The sequence below is a fragment of the Eublepharis macularius genome, chromosome 11 (genome assembly GCF_028583425.1).
Source record: "Eublepharis macularius isolate TG4126 chromosome 11, MPM_Emac_v1.0, whole genome shotgun sequence".
NCBI classification, from domain to species: domain Eukaryota; kingdom Metazoa; phylum Chordata; class Lepidosauria; order Squamata; family Eublepharidae; genus Eublepharis; species Eublepharis macularius.
The window spans coordinates 61,232,372-61,249,381 of NC_072800.1; the positions used below are offsets into that span (position 1 = coordinate 61,232,372).

The following is a 17,010-nucleotide window of genomic DNA, read 5'->3' on the forward strand; positions in this document are numbered from 1 at the left end:
GTCCCCCAGTGGGGGTGGGAGTTCCCCTGCTCCCAGCTTCTGCCTCCCACAGCCACCCACCTGGCCAGCAGGGGAAAAGACCCTGGGGAACAGGCCCTGGAGGCAAGAAACCTCCCGGGCCAGCACGCAGGGGGCGCGCTCCCCACAGGCACAATGATGTCACTTCCGGGAGTGACATTGCGTCTGCTGGGAGTGCATGCACACTTTGTGCATGCAAAAGAAGATAGCCAAGGTAAGTGCCAGCTTCCCCTCCTGAGAAGGTTAAAGGGACCTGGCAACCCTACTACTTACGGGGGTGGTATAGGCTAATGACCTGCGACCAGTTTGATACAGGGCTTCTTCCCCTTTGCACAGAAATGCTAGAATTGCCTTTTCTTTGCCTTCAACTAAAACTGCAGTTTGCTTTGCTAATTGTGCATTTGCACTGATGAATCGTAGACACAATCAGGAGTTAGGCAAGAGCCTCTTACTTAAAACATAAAAGCTCTTACCAAATTTAGTGTGAAACCATTTTGACTGAGTTAACAGAGAAAACCATGTTATGTAGTAGCTTTCTTCATTGTTTTGTTTAAGACAAACAACTGTACAAAACAGTGACATCGTGGTGTATATGGTCTATGCTACTGAAAACACGACAGACTTTTACAGTGCCAGTTGTTGTAAGCGCTTAGTTCTAAATCCATAAAAGTTAATGGGTTCAGAAGGGTGTAAATCTGCTTAGGGTGGCATTGTCAGTCTCTTTAACTTTCATTATCCTTAATTATATTTCTCTCCCCACAAAATACTGACCCTTATTCCTTTGAAACCAGGCAGACCAGGAGTTCCAGGAAATCCACGAGCACCCTTGAAAGGAAAATAGAAAAGTAAGAGCTGTTAATTTTTTATGTCAGGTCAAGCAGATGAAGCCTACAGATGTGAGAAAGGCTTTGAAATCTGGAGGCCAATCTTCCCACATACAATGCACTGACAATTCTTGCATCTCTTGAGTCACAGCTTACAATTGGCCATTTTCATATATTAGGCTTCATTCATTTATGTTTCTAATGCCGTTGATTGTGCAGAATGTTCTTTTGCACAACATCATTCTCTTCCACAAGATCAGTCAGCAGGCAAGTTAAACTTCACACATGGAAACACCCTTAGAATCACCCCAATGTGGTGCCCACCAGTATCTCTCTTGGTGCCTGCTAAGCTTTTCAGAAAGTGGGCAGTGCTATTATAAGGCAGACCTTGTTATCGGCTGCTCTCATTCAAGTGAAAGGGTTTTCTACTGGAGAATTAGGAGGACTGCTAAGCACCAGTCAGTGTGTTGTTCCATCTCTCCTTCAGGCTTTCCTTCTTCCTAGGAGGTGAGGAGAGAGGTGTTCCATTTGGCTTCACCTCCTGTGGCAGCCTTTTTGGTCTTGACTCTGCCTCCTGTGGCAGCCAGTTTGGGGCAGTGTTCTCCCATCTCAAAATGCCATGTGCTTGCAGGCTCAAAAAGAGTTGGAGATCCCTGGCTAAGCTTGTTTCCCCAGAAATAACTTCCATTGAAATCTGCAACACTATTTTCCAAAATACTGTGCGTTCCTAAACAGTGCGTGTAGAACTAGTGACTGTAGCAAGTGAGCTTCTAAGCACATAGCTTTTGAATGCACATGTGCACCATAGAGTAAGGAACACGTATGTGATTTATATCCTGTCCTTCAACTATATGGTTCTCAGGATGACTTAAAACTTTCTATGGATTCATCAATTAGTTATACAGCTTGCTTACCCATAATTCTTGGCCAACAACTAATTTTCCTAAAAGGCCACTCTGAAGAAGGGATGGGAAGTGGTGGGACTGTGAGCAAGGCTACTCCCATTCAGTAAATCCCAGTTGCTGCAGCCACTGCTCCTTTCCTTTTGCTTGGGTCAGAAACTGGGGTTACCAGTAGAATCTTTTCAGGGGACCGTATTTGTTCTTGGGGCAAATTGCTGAAGTCTACCATAAATGACTGAAATATTTTTTAAAAAAATAACGTATTATGTAAAAATGTCTTTACACTAAATATATTACTAAAAAGCAGCAGAAGAGATTGTTCCCCCTTTCTCTTAGCTGTAGCCAGGTTTAACGAGCAGATTCTGAAGTCTGCAGAAAAGATGACACTCACCTGGGGGCCAGAAACACCCCTCTCGCCAGGTCTGCCAGATTTCCCAGGATGACCCTTAAAAAGTCAGTAAATAAAGAAGAAATAAATTTACTGGGGTTTTTTTTTTTGCTTGACAACAAATACATCAAACATGTTAATGTACCTATATTCAGGGTATTTTTAAAGAGAAGGCACATTTTAAAGCTGTTCTATGTTTAGGATTAAAACTTATATTGGAGATAGTTAAGCTGCATCCTTGGGGTCAGTTCCATTGAACTCAGTGTAACTTACTTCTGAGTAAACATGATTAAACTATTTCTCAAGTTCACAAGAAGGAAGGGCCACCGCCCAGAGTCTGCCTGCTTTCCAAGCACAAGCCCCCCTGGTTCAATCCCAGGATCACAAGCTATAATCGAGGCTGGGAAAAACCTCTGAATAAGGGAAAACTGCTGTCCATCCAAGCAGGCTGTACCCGGCTAGATAGGCCGGTGGACTGATTCCGTACAATTCTGCTTTACATATTAGAATCTGCTGGGCATAAGAAACATGCAAACTTTGGGACAATTAGAAATCTGAATACGCAGAAATGCAGCGATCATATGGGGGAGGAGGAGTACAACGAAGACGGAACACTGCTGCTTGGATTCTGGGATGGCTCCGATTTTCTAAAATTTCCCAGGAAGACTTACATCTTCACCAGACTTCCCAGGAGCACCAGCTGGACCACGAGCACCTTGTGGACCCTAGGGATGATGAAGAAGAATTGCATTTGAAGCAAAAGAGTGGATGTGAGTAGTACCAGCTTCCTTGGATGAAATATGTCCTAGTGCTCTTGTCTAAATCAGGTTCCTAGCCTGAGCCCCATTGCTCCAAACTTTAGGGGCCTGTGTGTTGGACTTCATAAAAGCAAAGGTCTTGGGTTTTTTTGCTGAAAACATTTTGTGCCACTTTTTGAAGCTGCAGGACAGCTTAAAGTAAGGCAACAGTGAAACATGCAAGTATATCAGAACAAAAACCGTGGCAAAATAAAACAAAAATGGCAATAATAATTTAGCACTTATCCTTCTGATTTGCCAAACTGACTAAAGAGGTGCCCGCACAACCCTCGCTAAAACCAACAGACAGAACTTCACACTGCAAAGGGAAGATCATTCCACTTCATAGCCTTGCAGCAATTGCTATGAAGGCTGCCTTTCTAGCAACGTTGTGGTTGTTCAGTTCTAATATCTGGAATACACACTATTCAGACAAAGTAATCCATATAAGAATTTCAAAATTCCAGTCATTGTCATCACTATAAACATTTTTACTTACTGTCTGACCAGGTTCACCAGGTTCACCAGAAGGTCCTTGGTAGCCTGGAGAGCCCTAGAAGGAGGACAACAACAAAATCCACATTAAAATGGTGAGCAGCACTCTTTTAGAGATGAGAGTATCTTGAAAAGAGATTTGGATCTGAATATGGTGTCAAGAAGCCAGAGTCAAGATCAAAGGCTCAGACACTCAACTGGGAAAGCCCTGGAGTGTTGGGGTATGATGCACATAGCGGTCTTCCATATCATATATGTGACACATACAATGTCACATACATATATGTGAAACATATAGTGGACTTCCATACCATAAAAGGCCAAAACAAATGAGCAGTGGGAACATGGAGAGATACCAGGCAGACGTACTGTGTACGTTGTCATCTGTTGGTATGATTATTAAGGAAAGAATTTGGAAAAGGGCAGAACAGAGGGAGAAGGGAGAAGAGGAAGAGGAAAATGTACTTCCATACTATGGTAAGAGGGTCAAAGATAAGGTATGCCAGTTCAACGCTAGGATGATGCTAGCAGCAACAGTAGTACTGGATTTGCTGGCAAAGAATATATTTTCTACAGATAGGGTTATTGCACGAGGCTTGATTTATAGCTGATACTTGATGTACATAGACAAATGATCATCAATGGCTGTGATCAGAAAATACTTACAGGAGGTCCATTTACTCCAGGTGGGCCTCTGGGTCCCATAAGTCCCTGGAAAAAGATATAGGGGAAAGTCCATTTAGAGAACTGGATAACTCAACAGGTCACCAGCATCACTTAATTCAGGCAAATGACACTGAGACAGAGATCAATATAATAACAACAAAACCAAACAACATTGCTGTTGTTGACATAGGTTACATTAGTTGCCTACAGTCAACAAGCAGTAAGCATGGAAACAAAAGCCCAGAGATCTGGATCAGCCTTTTCCTAGTCACAGTATAATATAACTTGTAATGTATTGTCTAGAATCTTTATAGCAGCCAACAGGCTGGATCCCACCAGCTTTTTCACTGGTGAAAAAGGGAAGAGGCTCCCTTTTTACCAACTAAAAAGGCTATGCTGGAAATCATGGGACCTGCATGTACAAAAGCCATGTGGAGTGGGAAGAAAGGGGAACTGGGTGAGATTCAATGAAAAAGCTGGCTGGATCCAACACAATGTGATTTAGTAGAATATGCTATAGAATACAATATTGGTTTTAAATATTTCTATTCTTAGCTGCTAACCAACGTTTTTGAGATGCAAAACAATGCAATTTCAAACAATTATCAATAGTAAATAATAATAAAAAAGAAACCCTACAGTTGTTGGTAGGTTAAACAGCAGGAAACTAAGGCTGTTGTAAGCTCCACCAAATGTCTGGATAAGCAGCAAAGTTTGTACCTGGTGCCTAAAAGTTCTCAAAGCAACTGAGCTCAGAGAATAAGTCCCACTGATGATGCACGAACACAGAGGAGGCCCTGAGTCAGTCACCCCACCTCCAGAAGAGCTGGTCTCTAGGGAAGATCTCAATACCCATGCGAGTTCATATGGGAAGAGGTGGTCCTCTGGATACCCTGCTCCCAACCCTTTTATAGTGTATAAGGGTATGTTTTCAACCTTCTCATTAAGAAAAAGATTACTATTAAAATTCGTGTTTTCTTTGTGACTTGTCAATTTAATACAAAAACAGTCATGCGGTGTGTCACTAAATGGCCCAGTTTTAGGCCATTCTAGATTTCCCCAGCATGTTAAGAGTAGAGCATCCTATTTATTCAAGTGCAAGCATGGCAGGCTGAACTCTTCTGGCATGGTGTCATTGCTGGGGCAGCTAAAATGTTGTGAAAATTTGGGAAGCCCTACAGGGCATGCATAGTTAGCCATGCACATTTTAGAGTGACTCCAGGCAGTGAAGAAGTGAGAACGAAGCATTAGATTCTCTTGCTGTCTGAGGCAGGGTGCAGTTGTAGAAAGGGAGATGAGTGACGGAGGCAGATTCAGGTGGCAAAAATGCCTTCATTCACCTCTATGCACATGTGCAATGCAGTGTGACATGCCAAAACTCATGAAATAGAACTCCATGGCTAGGCAAGAGTAAGGTAAAATGCAGGGGCAAATTTACTTTTAAAAAATCCATCCTTGTTTTAAAAACTGGCAAATTGCTGGCTTTGACACAAAAAAGTTCTGGCAACTCGCCCAAAATGAACATGTGTCTTTTTTTTTTATATAGCTGGTTGGCTACCGTACACATTTTATCTGATGAACAGGATGAAGGAAAGAATGGCTGGTGCCCTAAATAAGTAAAACGATAGTTCTCCATATCCTTAAAAGATCAATAACTGCAGCCAAACTCATCTCCTTCTATTGTAGCTTTAAATAGATCATTTCATTTGAGAATAACAACAACAACAACAACAACATTCAATTTATATATTGCCCTTCAGGACAACTTAATGCCCACTCAGAGCGGTTTACAAAGTATGCCATTATTATCCCCACAACAAAACACCCTCTGAGGTGGGTGGGGCTGAGATAGCTCCAAGGTCACCCAGGTGGCTTCAAGTGGAATAGTTGTATTTTTGATGGATATATTTTGCACATAACATTTTGAGATTTCCATATTCTCAGCTTAACCTTTTGGCCCAGCAAGTGCAAGCTATCTAGGTTTTTACTTATTATTGATTAATTAAAGTATTTATACCTTGCCTGTCCTCTTGGCTCAAGGTGGCTTTATATGGCGGATGAGGATAGGGACAAAGGTAACTACACTGGATTTCTCACTGAGGAATTGATTCACAAAGGTTGGCAAAAGCTACACAGAGCTTAGGTCTCCTACCAGGGCCTAGTTTTACCTTGAGTTCCTTGCATGGGGGGTGGGGGTGGGTGGAGGGAAAGTGGATATTAGATCCAGCTTAATGCTGCTGTCATTCTTTCCCCTACTGCTCCATTAGAGAGCTCTCGTTCACTGAAGTGGACAGAATTCTGGTTCAGAGATATCACTATAATAGGTTATTGGATCCAAATTATCCAAAGAGATCATCTCTTTTGGCGTTAGTTCAGAAAGTTATCAGAATTTCATCCATGGTTAACAGCTAGTATTATATTATATTATATTATATTATATTATATTATATTATATTATATTATATTATATTATATTATATTATATTATATTATATTATATTATATTATATTATATTATATTATATTATATTATATTAGCTTGATACCCGTGCTTTGGTACGGTATTTGACTACTTTAAATCCATTTATAATACTTATGGGTATGTAACATTTTTTGGTTTGTGGGTTTTTTTTCAGTTGGTTTTGTAGTATAATAGCATAGTACCCAAGCTTCACAAAGATGTTTGAATAAAGCAAAGCATATTGATGCCGAAAACCAATGAAGTGAATTCTGAAATATAACATTTATTGAAGAGATTTTAAAAGGAAAAGATTGTAGTATAATAAAGTGGAAAATATGTACAACCGGGTTTTTTTCTACTGAAGGACCTCTTTGTAGACCACATTGGTGGTTTTCCCCCCTCAGGTGCTAGAATCACCAGGCTGCTGGGTAAGCTCACTCTGGGGCAGGCCACATAGAATTACCCATGTAAGAAGCACTCCTTCCTCAAGTTAAACGATGTGCATATTTCTTTGCTGCATCTCTAAGCTGCTTCCTCCTTTTAGCGTCAGTGTATCTTGCACGACATCTACCAGGGAGCTTCTTGGGGTCAGTAAGAGGTGATGGCAGTGAGAGGTGTGAGGTGGAGTTGGACTGAGGGAGGGGTGCTGTGGTGGGCACTTTGGCAGGTTCATGTGAGAGGTTCGCATCGAAATGGCCCCTAGAAAGGTCATGTACCATCTCCCCATGAACATTTTAAAACTCAGTTGCCATACTGACTTTTATATAAAATACCATTTTTCTTCAACTGTCTGCAGTTTCCTTTACCTGATTTATACCTCAGAACACAGAGTTCCACAGCTGACCAATCAGAGAGAGGGGGTGCAAGCAGGCAGGAGCTTGCCAGTCACACAGGAAAGCCAGGCCCCACAGGCAGATTGGCAACCGTAGTGAACTTTTAGCGGAAGACTGGGAGGTGCATTTTACCTCAGGACACATTCAATGACTCCCAATAGCAACTGCATAGTGTTTAGAATGTAAGAGGTGAGGACCAATCAGGCCACATATGCAAATGACCTTGAAAGGCTGGCCCAATCAGGGAAGTGGCTGTGGGCAGGGGTGCAAGCAGGCAGCAGCCTGCCAGCCACACAGGGAAGCTGTATTCCTTTGGGGAAACACATTTTACCCTTTTTTACCCCCTTAGGGGGCGAATTTCTTAAAATCCCTTCTTAGTGGGCGTTTACATCATGAAAGGAATGTTCTCCCCAAATTTCATGTTTCTAGGTCCAAGGGTTTGGGCCTGATGAGTCAGTCAGGACACTTGTCTTTATATATATTGATTATATTGTTTCCAGTTTTACAATTAGATTTCATCTGTTTTCTTTTCTTTAGGGCCAGGGTATGTCTGGATTTTAATCTCTGTTTTACATTTCACCACACTGTTTTACATTTCACCAATTGTACTGCATGATTAGTATCCCCTGCTCCCAGCTGCTGCTCCCCCCGACATTGCTCAGCTAGCAAGCAGGGGAGGGGAGAAGTTTGGGGAAGGTGGCTGGAGCATGTGCCAAAATGGCGCATGTGTGCTTTGCAGGCTCTCGATGACATCATTTCCTGTTTAAACCAGAAGCAATGGGATCCCAGCAGAGCTGATTCTTTAAGAATGAGCCCCAAACATAGCAAAACCACTGAAACTCTTTCACTTTCAGTTTAAACCGGAAGTGACATCACTGAGGGCACACAGAGTGCACCTCCAGGACCCCTCCCCCAATTTCAGGATAGGAGGGCCTGCCAACATTGTAGGGGTGTAGATCCAACAGCCCTTGCACTGAATAGTATGGAGTTGAAAGCAGTGGTGGGCAACAGGCAAAATTTCCTGGAGGCTGCCTGCTCTAAATGGGGAAATGGTAAGACCGTCAATCACTGTTACTGGGCTCCTAACTGGGTTTACTTGAATCAGTATTGTCAGGTCCTCTGGAGGTCAAAATGGTAGGACAGGGAGGGGGACAATGGAGGGGCAGCGTATACTTATCCTGAGTGCACAATTGGTGTGCATGCACTCCCATGTTACTGGAAAATGACTTCATTTCTAGTGCAACGTGGACATGAGAGGTCACACTGGGACCCATTTCTCTAAAACTTGGCTCAAAGCTTAGCACATGCTTCAGGCTTGTTTCTTCCATTTCCCTGTGTCTTTTCTTACCACTGACCGGTGAGCAGTGGCAGGGGGTAGAAGCTGACAGAGGCTGGGGGTGGGGGATCCCCTGATACAGCGGGGAATCTAGTAAAGCCTGACTTGAATGCATGGGACTGCTTCCAATTATAGGTGGCTTAAGCCTGCAGCCAATAAGGAAAGCTCCAGGCTTGCCAATATGGACAATGTGGATGCAAAAATATGTGGCCAGCACCTGCTGCAGACCAATGTCAGCCATGCATCTATGCCTTGAGGACTAAAGGGAAGCTCTACACTCAGGGATAGTAACCCTCTGACCACTAGGCACTAGGAGGCAACATTGTAGGGGCCCTTGGCATCTCTGCCCTGTCTGTTGGATCTTCAGGGCAACTGGTTGGTGGAACAGGACACTGGACAAGATGGACTACTAGCTTCATCCAACAGGGATCTTCTGACCTTTTTATGCAGAGGCCTCCAGATTCTAGCAACATGGGGGCTGTGCGAGCAGCAGGAAGCCACTGGGTGGCCCAATCACCTGCCTGTTTACCAAATTACCACCCTCGCAGCTCCTGAGATACAGCCTGTAAGTGATCTCTGGTACAATCCTACTCTTTGCATGGTATCTTCTCGTCTGCACCATAGCAGACTGGAGAGACGACCATTTCCAGCTCGGCCCATAAGTAGGGTTTCAGGAGAGGATGAGTTTAGCCTGAGCTAGGATAAGCCTGAGAGACACAGGTGGTCTGACCTTGCCATTCTATAGGGGAAGCAGCACACAACAGATAACGTGGTGGGTTTCGGTTGCCACTGTTGGCACTACCCATTGGTTCACCCCATTTCTTTGTGTGTGTATGTACACATGCAACAGGGTATCCTTAGCTTCATCTCTACACACCTGGCTGAGGACAGCGTCATCTCGGTATCAATGTGAAATGTTTGGGTAAGTTTGGTAAGAGAACAAGCAAGACTTCCTAGTGTTATTTATTTATTTAACTTCATTTATACCCCACCTTTGTCCTGATTGGGGATCCAAAGCGGCTCACAATTTTCTCTTTCCCTTCATTTTTTCCTCACAACAACCTTGTGAGATAAGTTAGGCTGACAGTGTGGGACTGGCTCAAGGTCACCCAGGAAACTTCCATGGGAGCGTAGAGATTTGAACCTGGGTCTCCCAGATCCTAATTCGACACTCTAGCAATTACACTAAACGACATCTCTTTTTGCATGTGTATTGAATTTGTATGTGTATTGAAATAAAATCCTTACCATTGGTCCTGGGCCATAGTCAGCTGATTTAGATCCGTCGTATTGAGCAGCAAAGTTCTGTAGAAAATAGAAATGACATATTACTATAAGAGCTTTTGCATTTAAATAACGTATTCCCAGGACACAATTATCTTTCTGTATGGCTGATTTTAACTATCTTAAAATGCCTCCTGTTGTAATAAGGATAAGTCTTTTGGATCAAAAAAGAATGGAACACATTTTATTGATGGTAAAATCTCTGAATAAAACTAAGAGAAAAAAGAGAGTAGCAATTTAGGATATTCAAGGAAAATAAATATCTTAGTACAGAAATATTTTCACTGTACTGGTTAGATGTAATTAGTATTCAAGCCTTTTCTAGGCGTGCTTTAGAACTACACAAATAATAAAGCAGAGGTTTACAGATCTTTAAGAGGTGCTTTGGAAAAGACGTATTAGCTGTTTACTCTGTTTTTTGAGCGTGATTGCTTTACTTATCACCTGATTTTATATTTCCATTATAGGCTTACTAAAACACAGAACAGTGATCCCTCTGGAAAGCTGACCGATCTTTCCGGTCAAGGATTTAGGAATTTAATAGTGCCATCCTGAACAGAGTTACACACTTCTAGGCCCATTGATCTCAGTGAACTCAGATGTGCACAACTCCACTTAGGATGGCACAGTAAATCACAAGCTTATCATTTTGACTAAACAGCAAGGGTCACTGGGATTTTTGCCAAATTAATCTTGCTGATTAATAACGATTTACATTTGAGCATTTCTGCTGGCAGCTTCACCTGAAACATGCTTACTAACCAGAAATAGATCCCATTGACTTCATTCAACAGGAGTTATTTCCTAGTAAATATATTTAGAATTCTAGAATTGTGGAGTGACCTGATAACCTTCTCAGTCTAGTTCCGTGCTTTACATAATATTAGTACAGCTTCTTTTATGGAATATTACACACTTATTAAGTTTATTGATGTTTCTTTTTGAGATTTGTATTAAGTGAACCATCCTGGGTCAAGTTTGAGAGAAGCAGACTGGACATTTCTCCCAGAAAAATGAATAAGGGAGTGCAGAAGCAGCAGTCTGTATCTCAAGACCTTCATATCTGCAAATAAGAATTTCATATAGAAAAACCTAGCAGGGTAGGGCTGCATTGTACAACAGCAGTAGCCAAACAGCATAAGTGACTTTGTGGCCTGTTTTGTTCATATGTGCTCATTTAATGGACTCCTGAATAGGAGAACAGCTCTTGAACGTACAGTGAAGGAACACAGATTTAAAATAGAAGATGGTAAATGGGACACATTCATTCTTTGACTGTACATCATTCTGGAGATATTCCTACATACCACAGTGGAATTTGGATAATATATATGAAGCGATATATTCATGGATGTGACATTTGTCTCTGTTTATAAAATGTTAGGCTACTTCTGTGACAATGCACCATCAAACAACTTCAATAAATAAAACTTTAAATATCTTACACTGCTGACACCGGGAGGACCAGGGGGCCCTCGTGGGCCTGGTAGACCATCTTCACCATCTCTGCCTGGTGGGCCTGGTGGACCCTGTGGGGAAAATTTTACAATATTCAGTCCAAAAAGGAAATAGCTGGCAGAAGATTTTAAGTAGTCAAATTATTAAGAAATGAAGGCTAGTATTGATAATCCCAGATACCTTTACAATGCTTGAAAGCTGGAACCATTGAAATTTCCCCAGTTATACTGCATAATAAGAACCACAGGATTTGGAGAAGAAGGAAGATCTTATAATTTAGTGAGCATATTAATTCTAGCTTTAATGGACTAAAAAAAAAATCAGTACAGAATGGACATACGGAGAAGGAATAAGGATCCAAAAGTCTTCCACAAATGACTAGAAGAGGTGCCTCAAGAAGGGGCTGCTATTAAGGTTTCCAACCTCTGCACTGATCTCCAGACTACAGAGATCAGTCCCTCTGCAGAAAACAGTTACTCAGGAGCATGGATTTTATGGCATTATACTGCATTGAGATCCCTCCCTTCTCCAAATCACTGCTTTCCCCAGGCTTCACCCACAAATGTCCTGGAATTTCCCAATCCCTAGCTGCAACAGGGTTTCCAGGTCCCCTGGTGGGGGTGGAGGATCCTCCATTCCCAACCTCTACCCCCTGCTGCCTCTCTCCTGGCTGGTGGGGGAGGAGATATCATTCCCAGGAGTGACATCATCACACAGGCCCCGTGAGTGCTTTGGTGCCTTGTACTTGGCCGATTTGGGCCCAAATGGCCTGATTCTTTAAGAATCAGCCCAGTGTGAAGCACGGGAGCACTCTAGGGCCTGTGCGATGACGTCACTCCTGAAACTGAGGCTATTGTGCCACACTGGGAGTGCTTCCATGCTTTGTGAGCATGCAAGGAGAGTAAGAAAGTAAGTTCTGGGTCCTCTCCCTCCCACTGGGAGGGTTAGGGGATCAGGAAACCTTAAGCTGCAATACAAAGAAAGTTCCCTAGGACACTGCCTGTTTGCTCCCAAACTATGCTGGGGTGGTCCCAAACTGCATGTTATGATACCAAAATGTCGGGAAAAAGGTTTATGATTCATTCATGTAATTCGTATCTATTAACTTGTTAATATCACTTAAGATCATACAATGGCAAAATTAGATGTTGTCTTTTGTACAGTGGATATTTGTAACATATAGCATGCAATGACAACAACTATGATGTAAGAAACAGGAAAGGTAGGCCTAATATGGTGAGACAGAATTAGGCTATGAAAATAAACCATTTCATAAAACTGCTGTATCTCCATTAATCCTAAAGGAGACATGTTCATTTCCAGCAATGTACTTGTAAACTAGATAATGAAACCAACCATTCAAGCATCATACAAATAATCTATGAATTCCCTGTCCCTCTCTTTATTACAACTGCTAATATATCAAGAGAATGCAAGTCAATTTGGCTCTCAACCCAATTACATGATACTGGGTAGTCAACACTTTATTTAACACTAAAATCAACATCAAAATAAGGACTTAATTAAGTTTGTTGAGACCCATCCATGTTTCAAGTAACTACAATGATTAAAAGCCTTTCAGTTGTTAATAGGTATTCATGCATTAGGCACAAAATCTATACTGATTTGGGCAAATCCCAAATTGCTTGCAGCTAATTAGATTTTTCTGGTCTCTGTCCGGTAGTTGCATAACAATTATCATTTTACTGTCTAGTGGAGTGGAAGTGATAGTCTAGGTGATGCCGTAGATATAACTTGGTAAGTTTAATTTCATATATCTGTGTTGGGGAGAGTGAAGGTAGGACTCTTTCAGCAGCCCTCCCACCATTACTCTTGACCACTAATTCCAGTGATGAGATACACTCCATAGCTCCTTCTAGCTGACCCAGAATGCACCTGGACCTCCACTGACTGTTCTAGTGAGCATACTTGCTGGGGGAAGAGGTCCCTACGCTTCTTACACAACATATATAATTTTAGATTAAAATCTTAGTTCCTTGGCACATCATTAGTTCTAAATCAAGCCTGCACACAACTTGTGACCTACCAAATTAAATGCAACATGGCAGCCATATATGGCCTCCTACTGGAAACTCAATAAACTGACTGTACCACTTGGTATGTGTTGAACTCTTGGATTACAAATGGTGCTAGTCTTCACTAAATGTCAAACAATGTATTTAAATCTAGGTTATCAAGTAAAGGGGCAGGGAATGAGTCTTAAGGGTTGCCTTAGAACCAAAACCTTTAGTAATATACTTCTAAACACCTTAGGGCCAATTTACAATCTATGAGGTGCCCTATGTGCATCTATTACTGCACATATGAGCTGTGGGGAACAACGGCCACTCCTGACTCCCTGACACATGTGCTGAACACACATTCTTTCATGCATTCACAGTCAGTTTCTACATATTCACGTTGAAAATACAATTTGTGAAACAGCATGTAAAGTGCAATCCTAAACACAGCTGTGCCCTTTTAAGTCCACTGAAGTCTGCTTAGGATGGCACTGTCAGCAACTGCATCTCTAAGGCCTGATTTACGACTTGCATTCTTATACCTCTCTGGTGCAAACCCCATACATAGTAACTGGTCTGTTAAATCAACATTGAAACGTTCCCTCCTGCTTCCCTCCTTTGAAACAGGCAAACGGCACCTCTATAGAATATCACATGTAGAGAGGGACATTAATGTCACATTGCCTCAATGACAAACCAGTGAGATTGTAAATATGTATCCTTCAACTGGCCAGATGGAATATTTAGAGAAATCATTGCAGGTGAGATTTGTGAAGGAATCTTGTAGGGAGGGTAAGATTGGTGTGGAAAAGATATTGCAGCCTTTAGATGAGTGGAGCAGGCAAAAGTTTGCAGAGTAGAAGAAGGAGGGAGATCTGGATTAGGAACCATATGCAGTCACCATTTCTGAATTCATAAGGTCATGGCACAGTGATCTTGCAAACTGCATTTGCCACATAATGGTGCCAAATCTATCAAATCTTGTATGGATAATTAGATGCATGTCTATGTCAACTCGATGTCAGTAAAGCAAGCCTGTCAAACTAAGTGACACAACAGCTGCCACTCAGCAGCCAGTGGAAATCAAAAGGAGTTAATTCTTAATGTGTTGCCTGAAACCATGATCAGCAGGGAAGAATGCAGAAGCAAGAGTTATTGCACAATGTTAAGCAGAGTTGTCACAGAATCATAGAGTTGGAGGGGATCTAAGAGACAATGTAGTCAAATGCCCTGCCCAATGCAGGAACAGTCTACAGCAGCCTAAAGCATCCTTCTAACTCCACTGAAGATAATGGGCTTAGAAGGGTGCAGTTCAATTTAAGATAGCATTGCTATTTTCATTACACATAGGCGCACATATTCTGTAGGGATGTCTTGAACCCCTTACATGAACTGATCTTAACCATGCACTTTAACTAAGTTTTTCTTTTCCACATCAAGATGCTATCAGTCTCTACTAATCACTCTGTAATGAACATAAGATCCCTCCAGGTAAATACATTTCACAGCTGCAATATATGGATGCAGATCAAAAACCCATTTGCTGCAATCAAATCCAGACACTTCAGTGGGACTTTGGAATGCAGACACCAGCCCACGTCAAAATGGTTAAATGATTAGACTTTGGGTCCAAATTCTGACCTCATTTAAAGACACACAGCTCCCCTGACTTCGCTGACCTTTCCCAAACTAGGCACGCTAGGAAATCCATTCAGTCATACAGATCACAATCTCATTTAACTGAATTATCTCAGGAAACACAAGGGAGGGGGACTTGAGATAAGCAGCCGTGCCTTTTTGTATAGGTATAGGTACATGGTGATTTGAAATAGCCAGAAGATTTAGTATTGCAGTTCAGAAAACTGAGATTCTTTATACTGTACACATGACCAATAGCTTTTTTCCCAGTTAACTAACAATGATTCAGTTGGAGAAGGTAAAGTGAACACAATCATGATTCTTTACCCTTTCTCCTCGTGGCCCTTTGTCTCCTCTGGGACCCTGAAAAACAAAAAGGAAAGCATCAGTTGTGGATGAATCTTTCAAGCAAACAGCTTAAGCATATAAACCATGATGAGTCATGATGAGAAATGTCTGTTAATGAAAGTGTGACAAAAATACTCTATAGGTGTCAATGAAAGGCATAAACAATAGTTTCCCTGCTGAATAGTGTAATGAGAAGTAAGTGGGACCTTTGGAGGTCTACTCTACTGGTAGTTTACTCAACTGAATAATCAGTAGAGAGATATAGAGAAATGTTTAATAAGGACGACCGAGTAGCTCATTTAGTATCTAGCATTAATCTATTAGCAAGCCTGTACATGCCTTTAAAAACCTTCTGTACGTAGGTAGTTTGCACAACTATTAGATACTAACAATTTCAGAGACACTTTTAAGAAGAATGTTTAGGTCTTACTCTTCTCTTGTAAATGTTGGTTTCATGTATGACAGTATACTTTAATCAATATACCATACTCCTAAGCACACCAGAAACTCGAGTAGTTCAGTAAACCTTATTTTCAACTAATGTAACAATACCTTTTCATGGTTCCTTGGGAGTAAGCTCCATTGAAATTAGCAGAAGTTACTTCTTGAATGGTCATGTATAGAATTGAACTTTCATGCTTCACATACGCTTAACTGCAAGCCTCAGAAAGCTCACTAAAAATTAACACGGCTGACTTCCAATAGTATGTAAAACTATTTCATTTTAAAAATTCACACATCCCAGTCTACCTGGCTCTTCTTTAGGATGCTAGACATTCTCTAGGAAAGTACCTCTGCGATCCTAAAATACCTTCCCGAGAGCAAGCCCCACTGAATAAAATAAGACTTCTGACTAGACTTGTTTAGGATTGCGCCCTCCCCCCATAGTTCCCAAATTCTTACGTGAGAATCTTTCTTACCTTCTGTTCTTCCCCTGCCTGGAAAGGAACAAATATAAAATTAGAGAAAAATCTAAAGTTATCAATATTTCATTCTAAATGCTAGAAATAACTACATTTATTATTAGATAGATTAGTGAAAAGAAATGCATATTTAGCAGAGAAAACTCAGTTAAGTTAGTAGTCCATGTATCGTGCAATTAAAACTGAAATTGAAAAGCACTAAATTGTCATACCAGGCAGCATTCATGCTTTTTCTGATGCAACAATGTTACTCTGATTACTGGCTTCAAAGGTCAGCTATCCACTTCCCAAACCATCAAGCATGCTGTGTGGTTCCTGCTGCCGTGCAGGAGCCTCTTAGTCTTGCATTCACCTATGAAGGTAGCTTTTGTACAAGGACTGCCCATTAGGAAACTAGGGGAGGATACTTTTTTGGGCAGGCCCCATGACACTTAATAACCGGCAGTTTGCCCATGCACTCCTTGGTTAGTAAATGGCCATTTAGTCTACTCTATTAGGTTTTATTTTTAAAATGATTGTACTGACCTCACTTATATCTGAAAAAAGATGTAAAAGGAAGAAAACAGATAATTAATTTGCAAATTACAAAGCCTTTTATATTAACCAATGTTGTCATTA

The 17,010-nt window shown here is 41.5% G+C and overlaps 1 protein-coding gene across 1 annotated transcript in view; it reads right to left on the reverse strand.

The window, feature by feature from the left end:
• COL1A2 (collagen type I alpha 2 chain) overlaps positions 1–16,778 on the reverse strand; it is a 70,307-nt gene extending 53,529 nt beyond the window's left edge. Inside the window, exons 1-10 of the mRNA XM_054990946.1 lie at positions 16,686–16,778; positions 16,390–16,407; positions 15,449–15,484; positions 11,450–11,533; positions 9,969–10,025; positions 4,091–4,135; positions 3,429–3,482; positions 2,804–2,857; positions 2,136–2,189; positions 790–843 (exon numbers count right to left, since the gene is read on the reverse strand). Coding sequence (XP_054846921.1) covers positions 790–843; positions 2,136–2,189; positions 2,804–2,857; positions 3,429–3,482; positions 4,091–4,135; positions 9,969–10,025; positions 11,450–11,533; positions 15,449–15,484; positions 16,390–16,407; positions 16,686–16,778 — 549 coding nt within the window. The remainder of the gene's footprint in view (positions 1–789; positions 844–2,135; positions 2,190–2,803; positions 2,858–3,428; positions 3,483–4,090; positions 4,136–9,968; positions 10,026–11,449; positions 11,534–15,448; positions 15,485–16,389; positions 16,408–16,685) is intronic.
• Between the last annotated feature and the right edge of the window lie 232 nt (positions 16,779–17,010).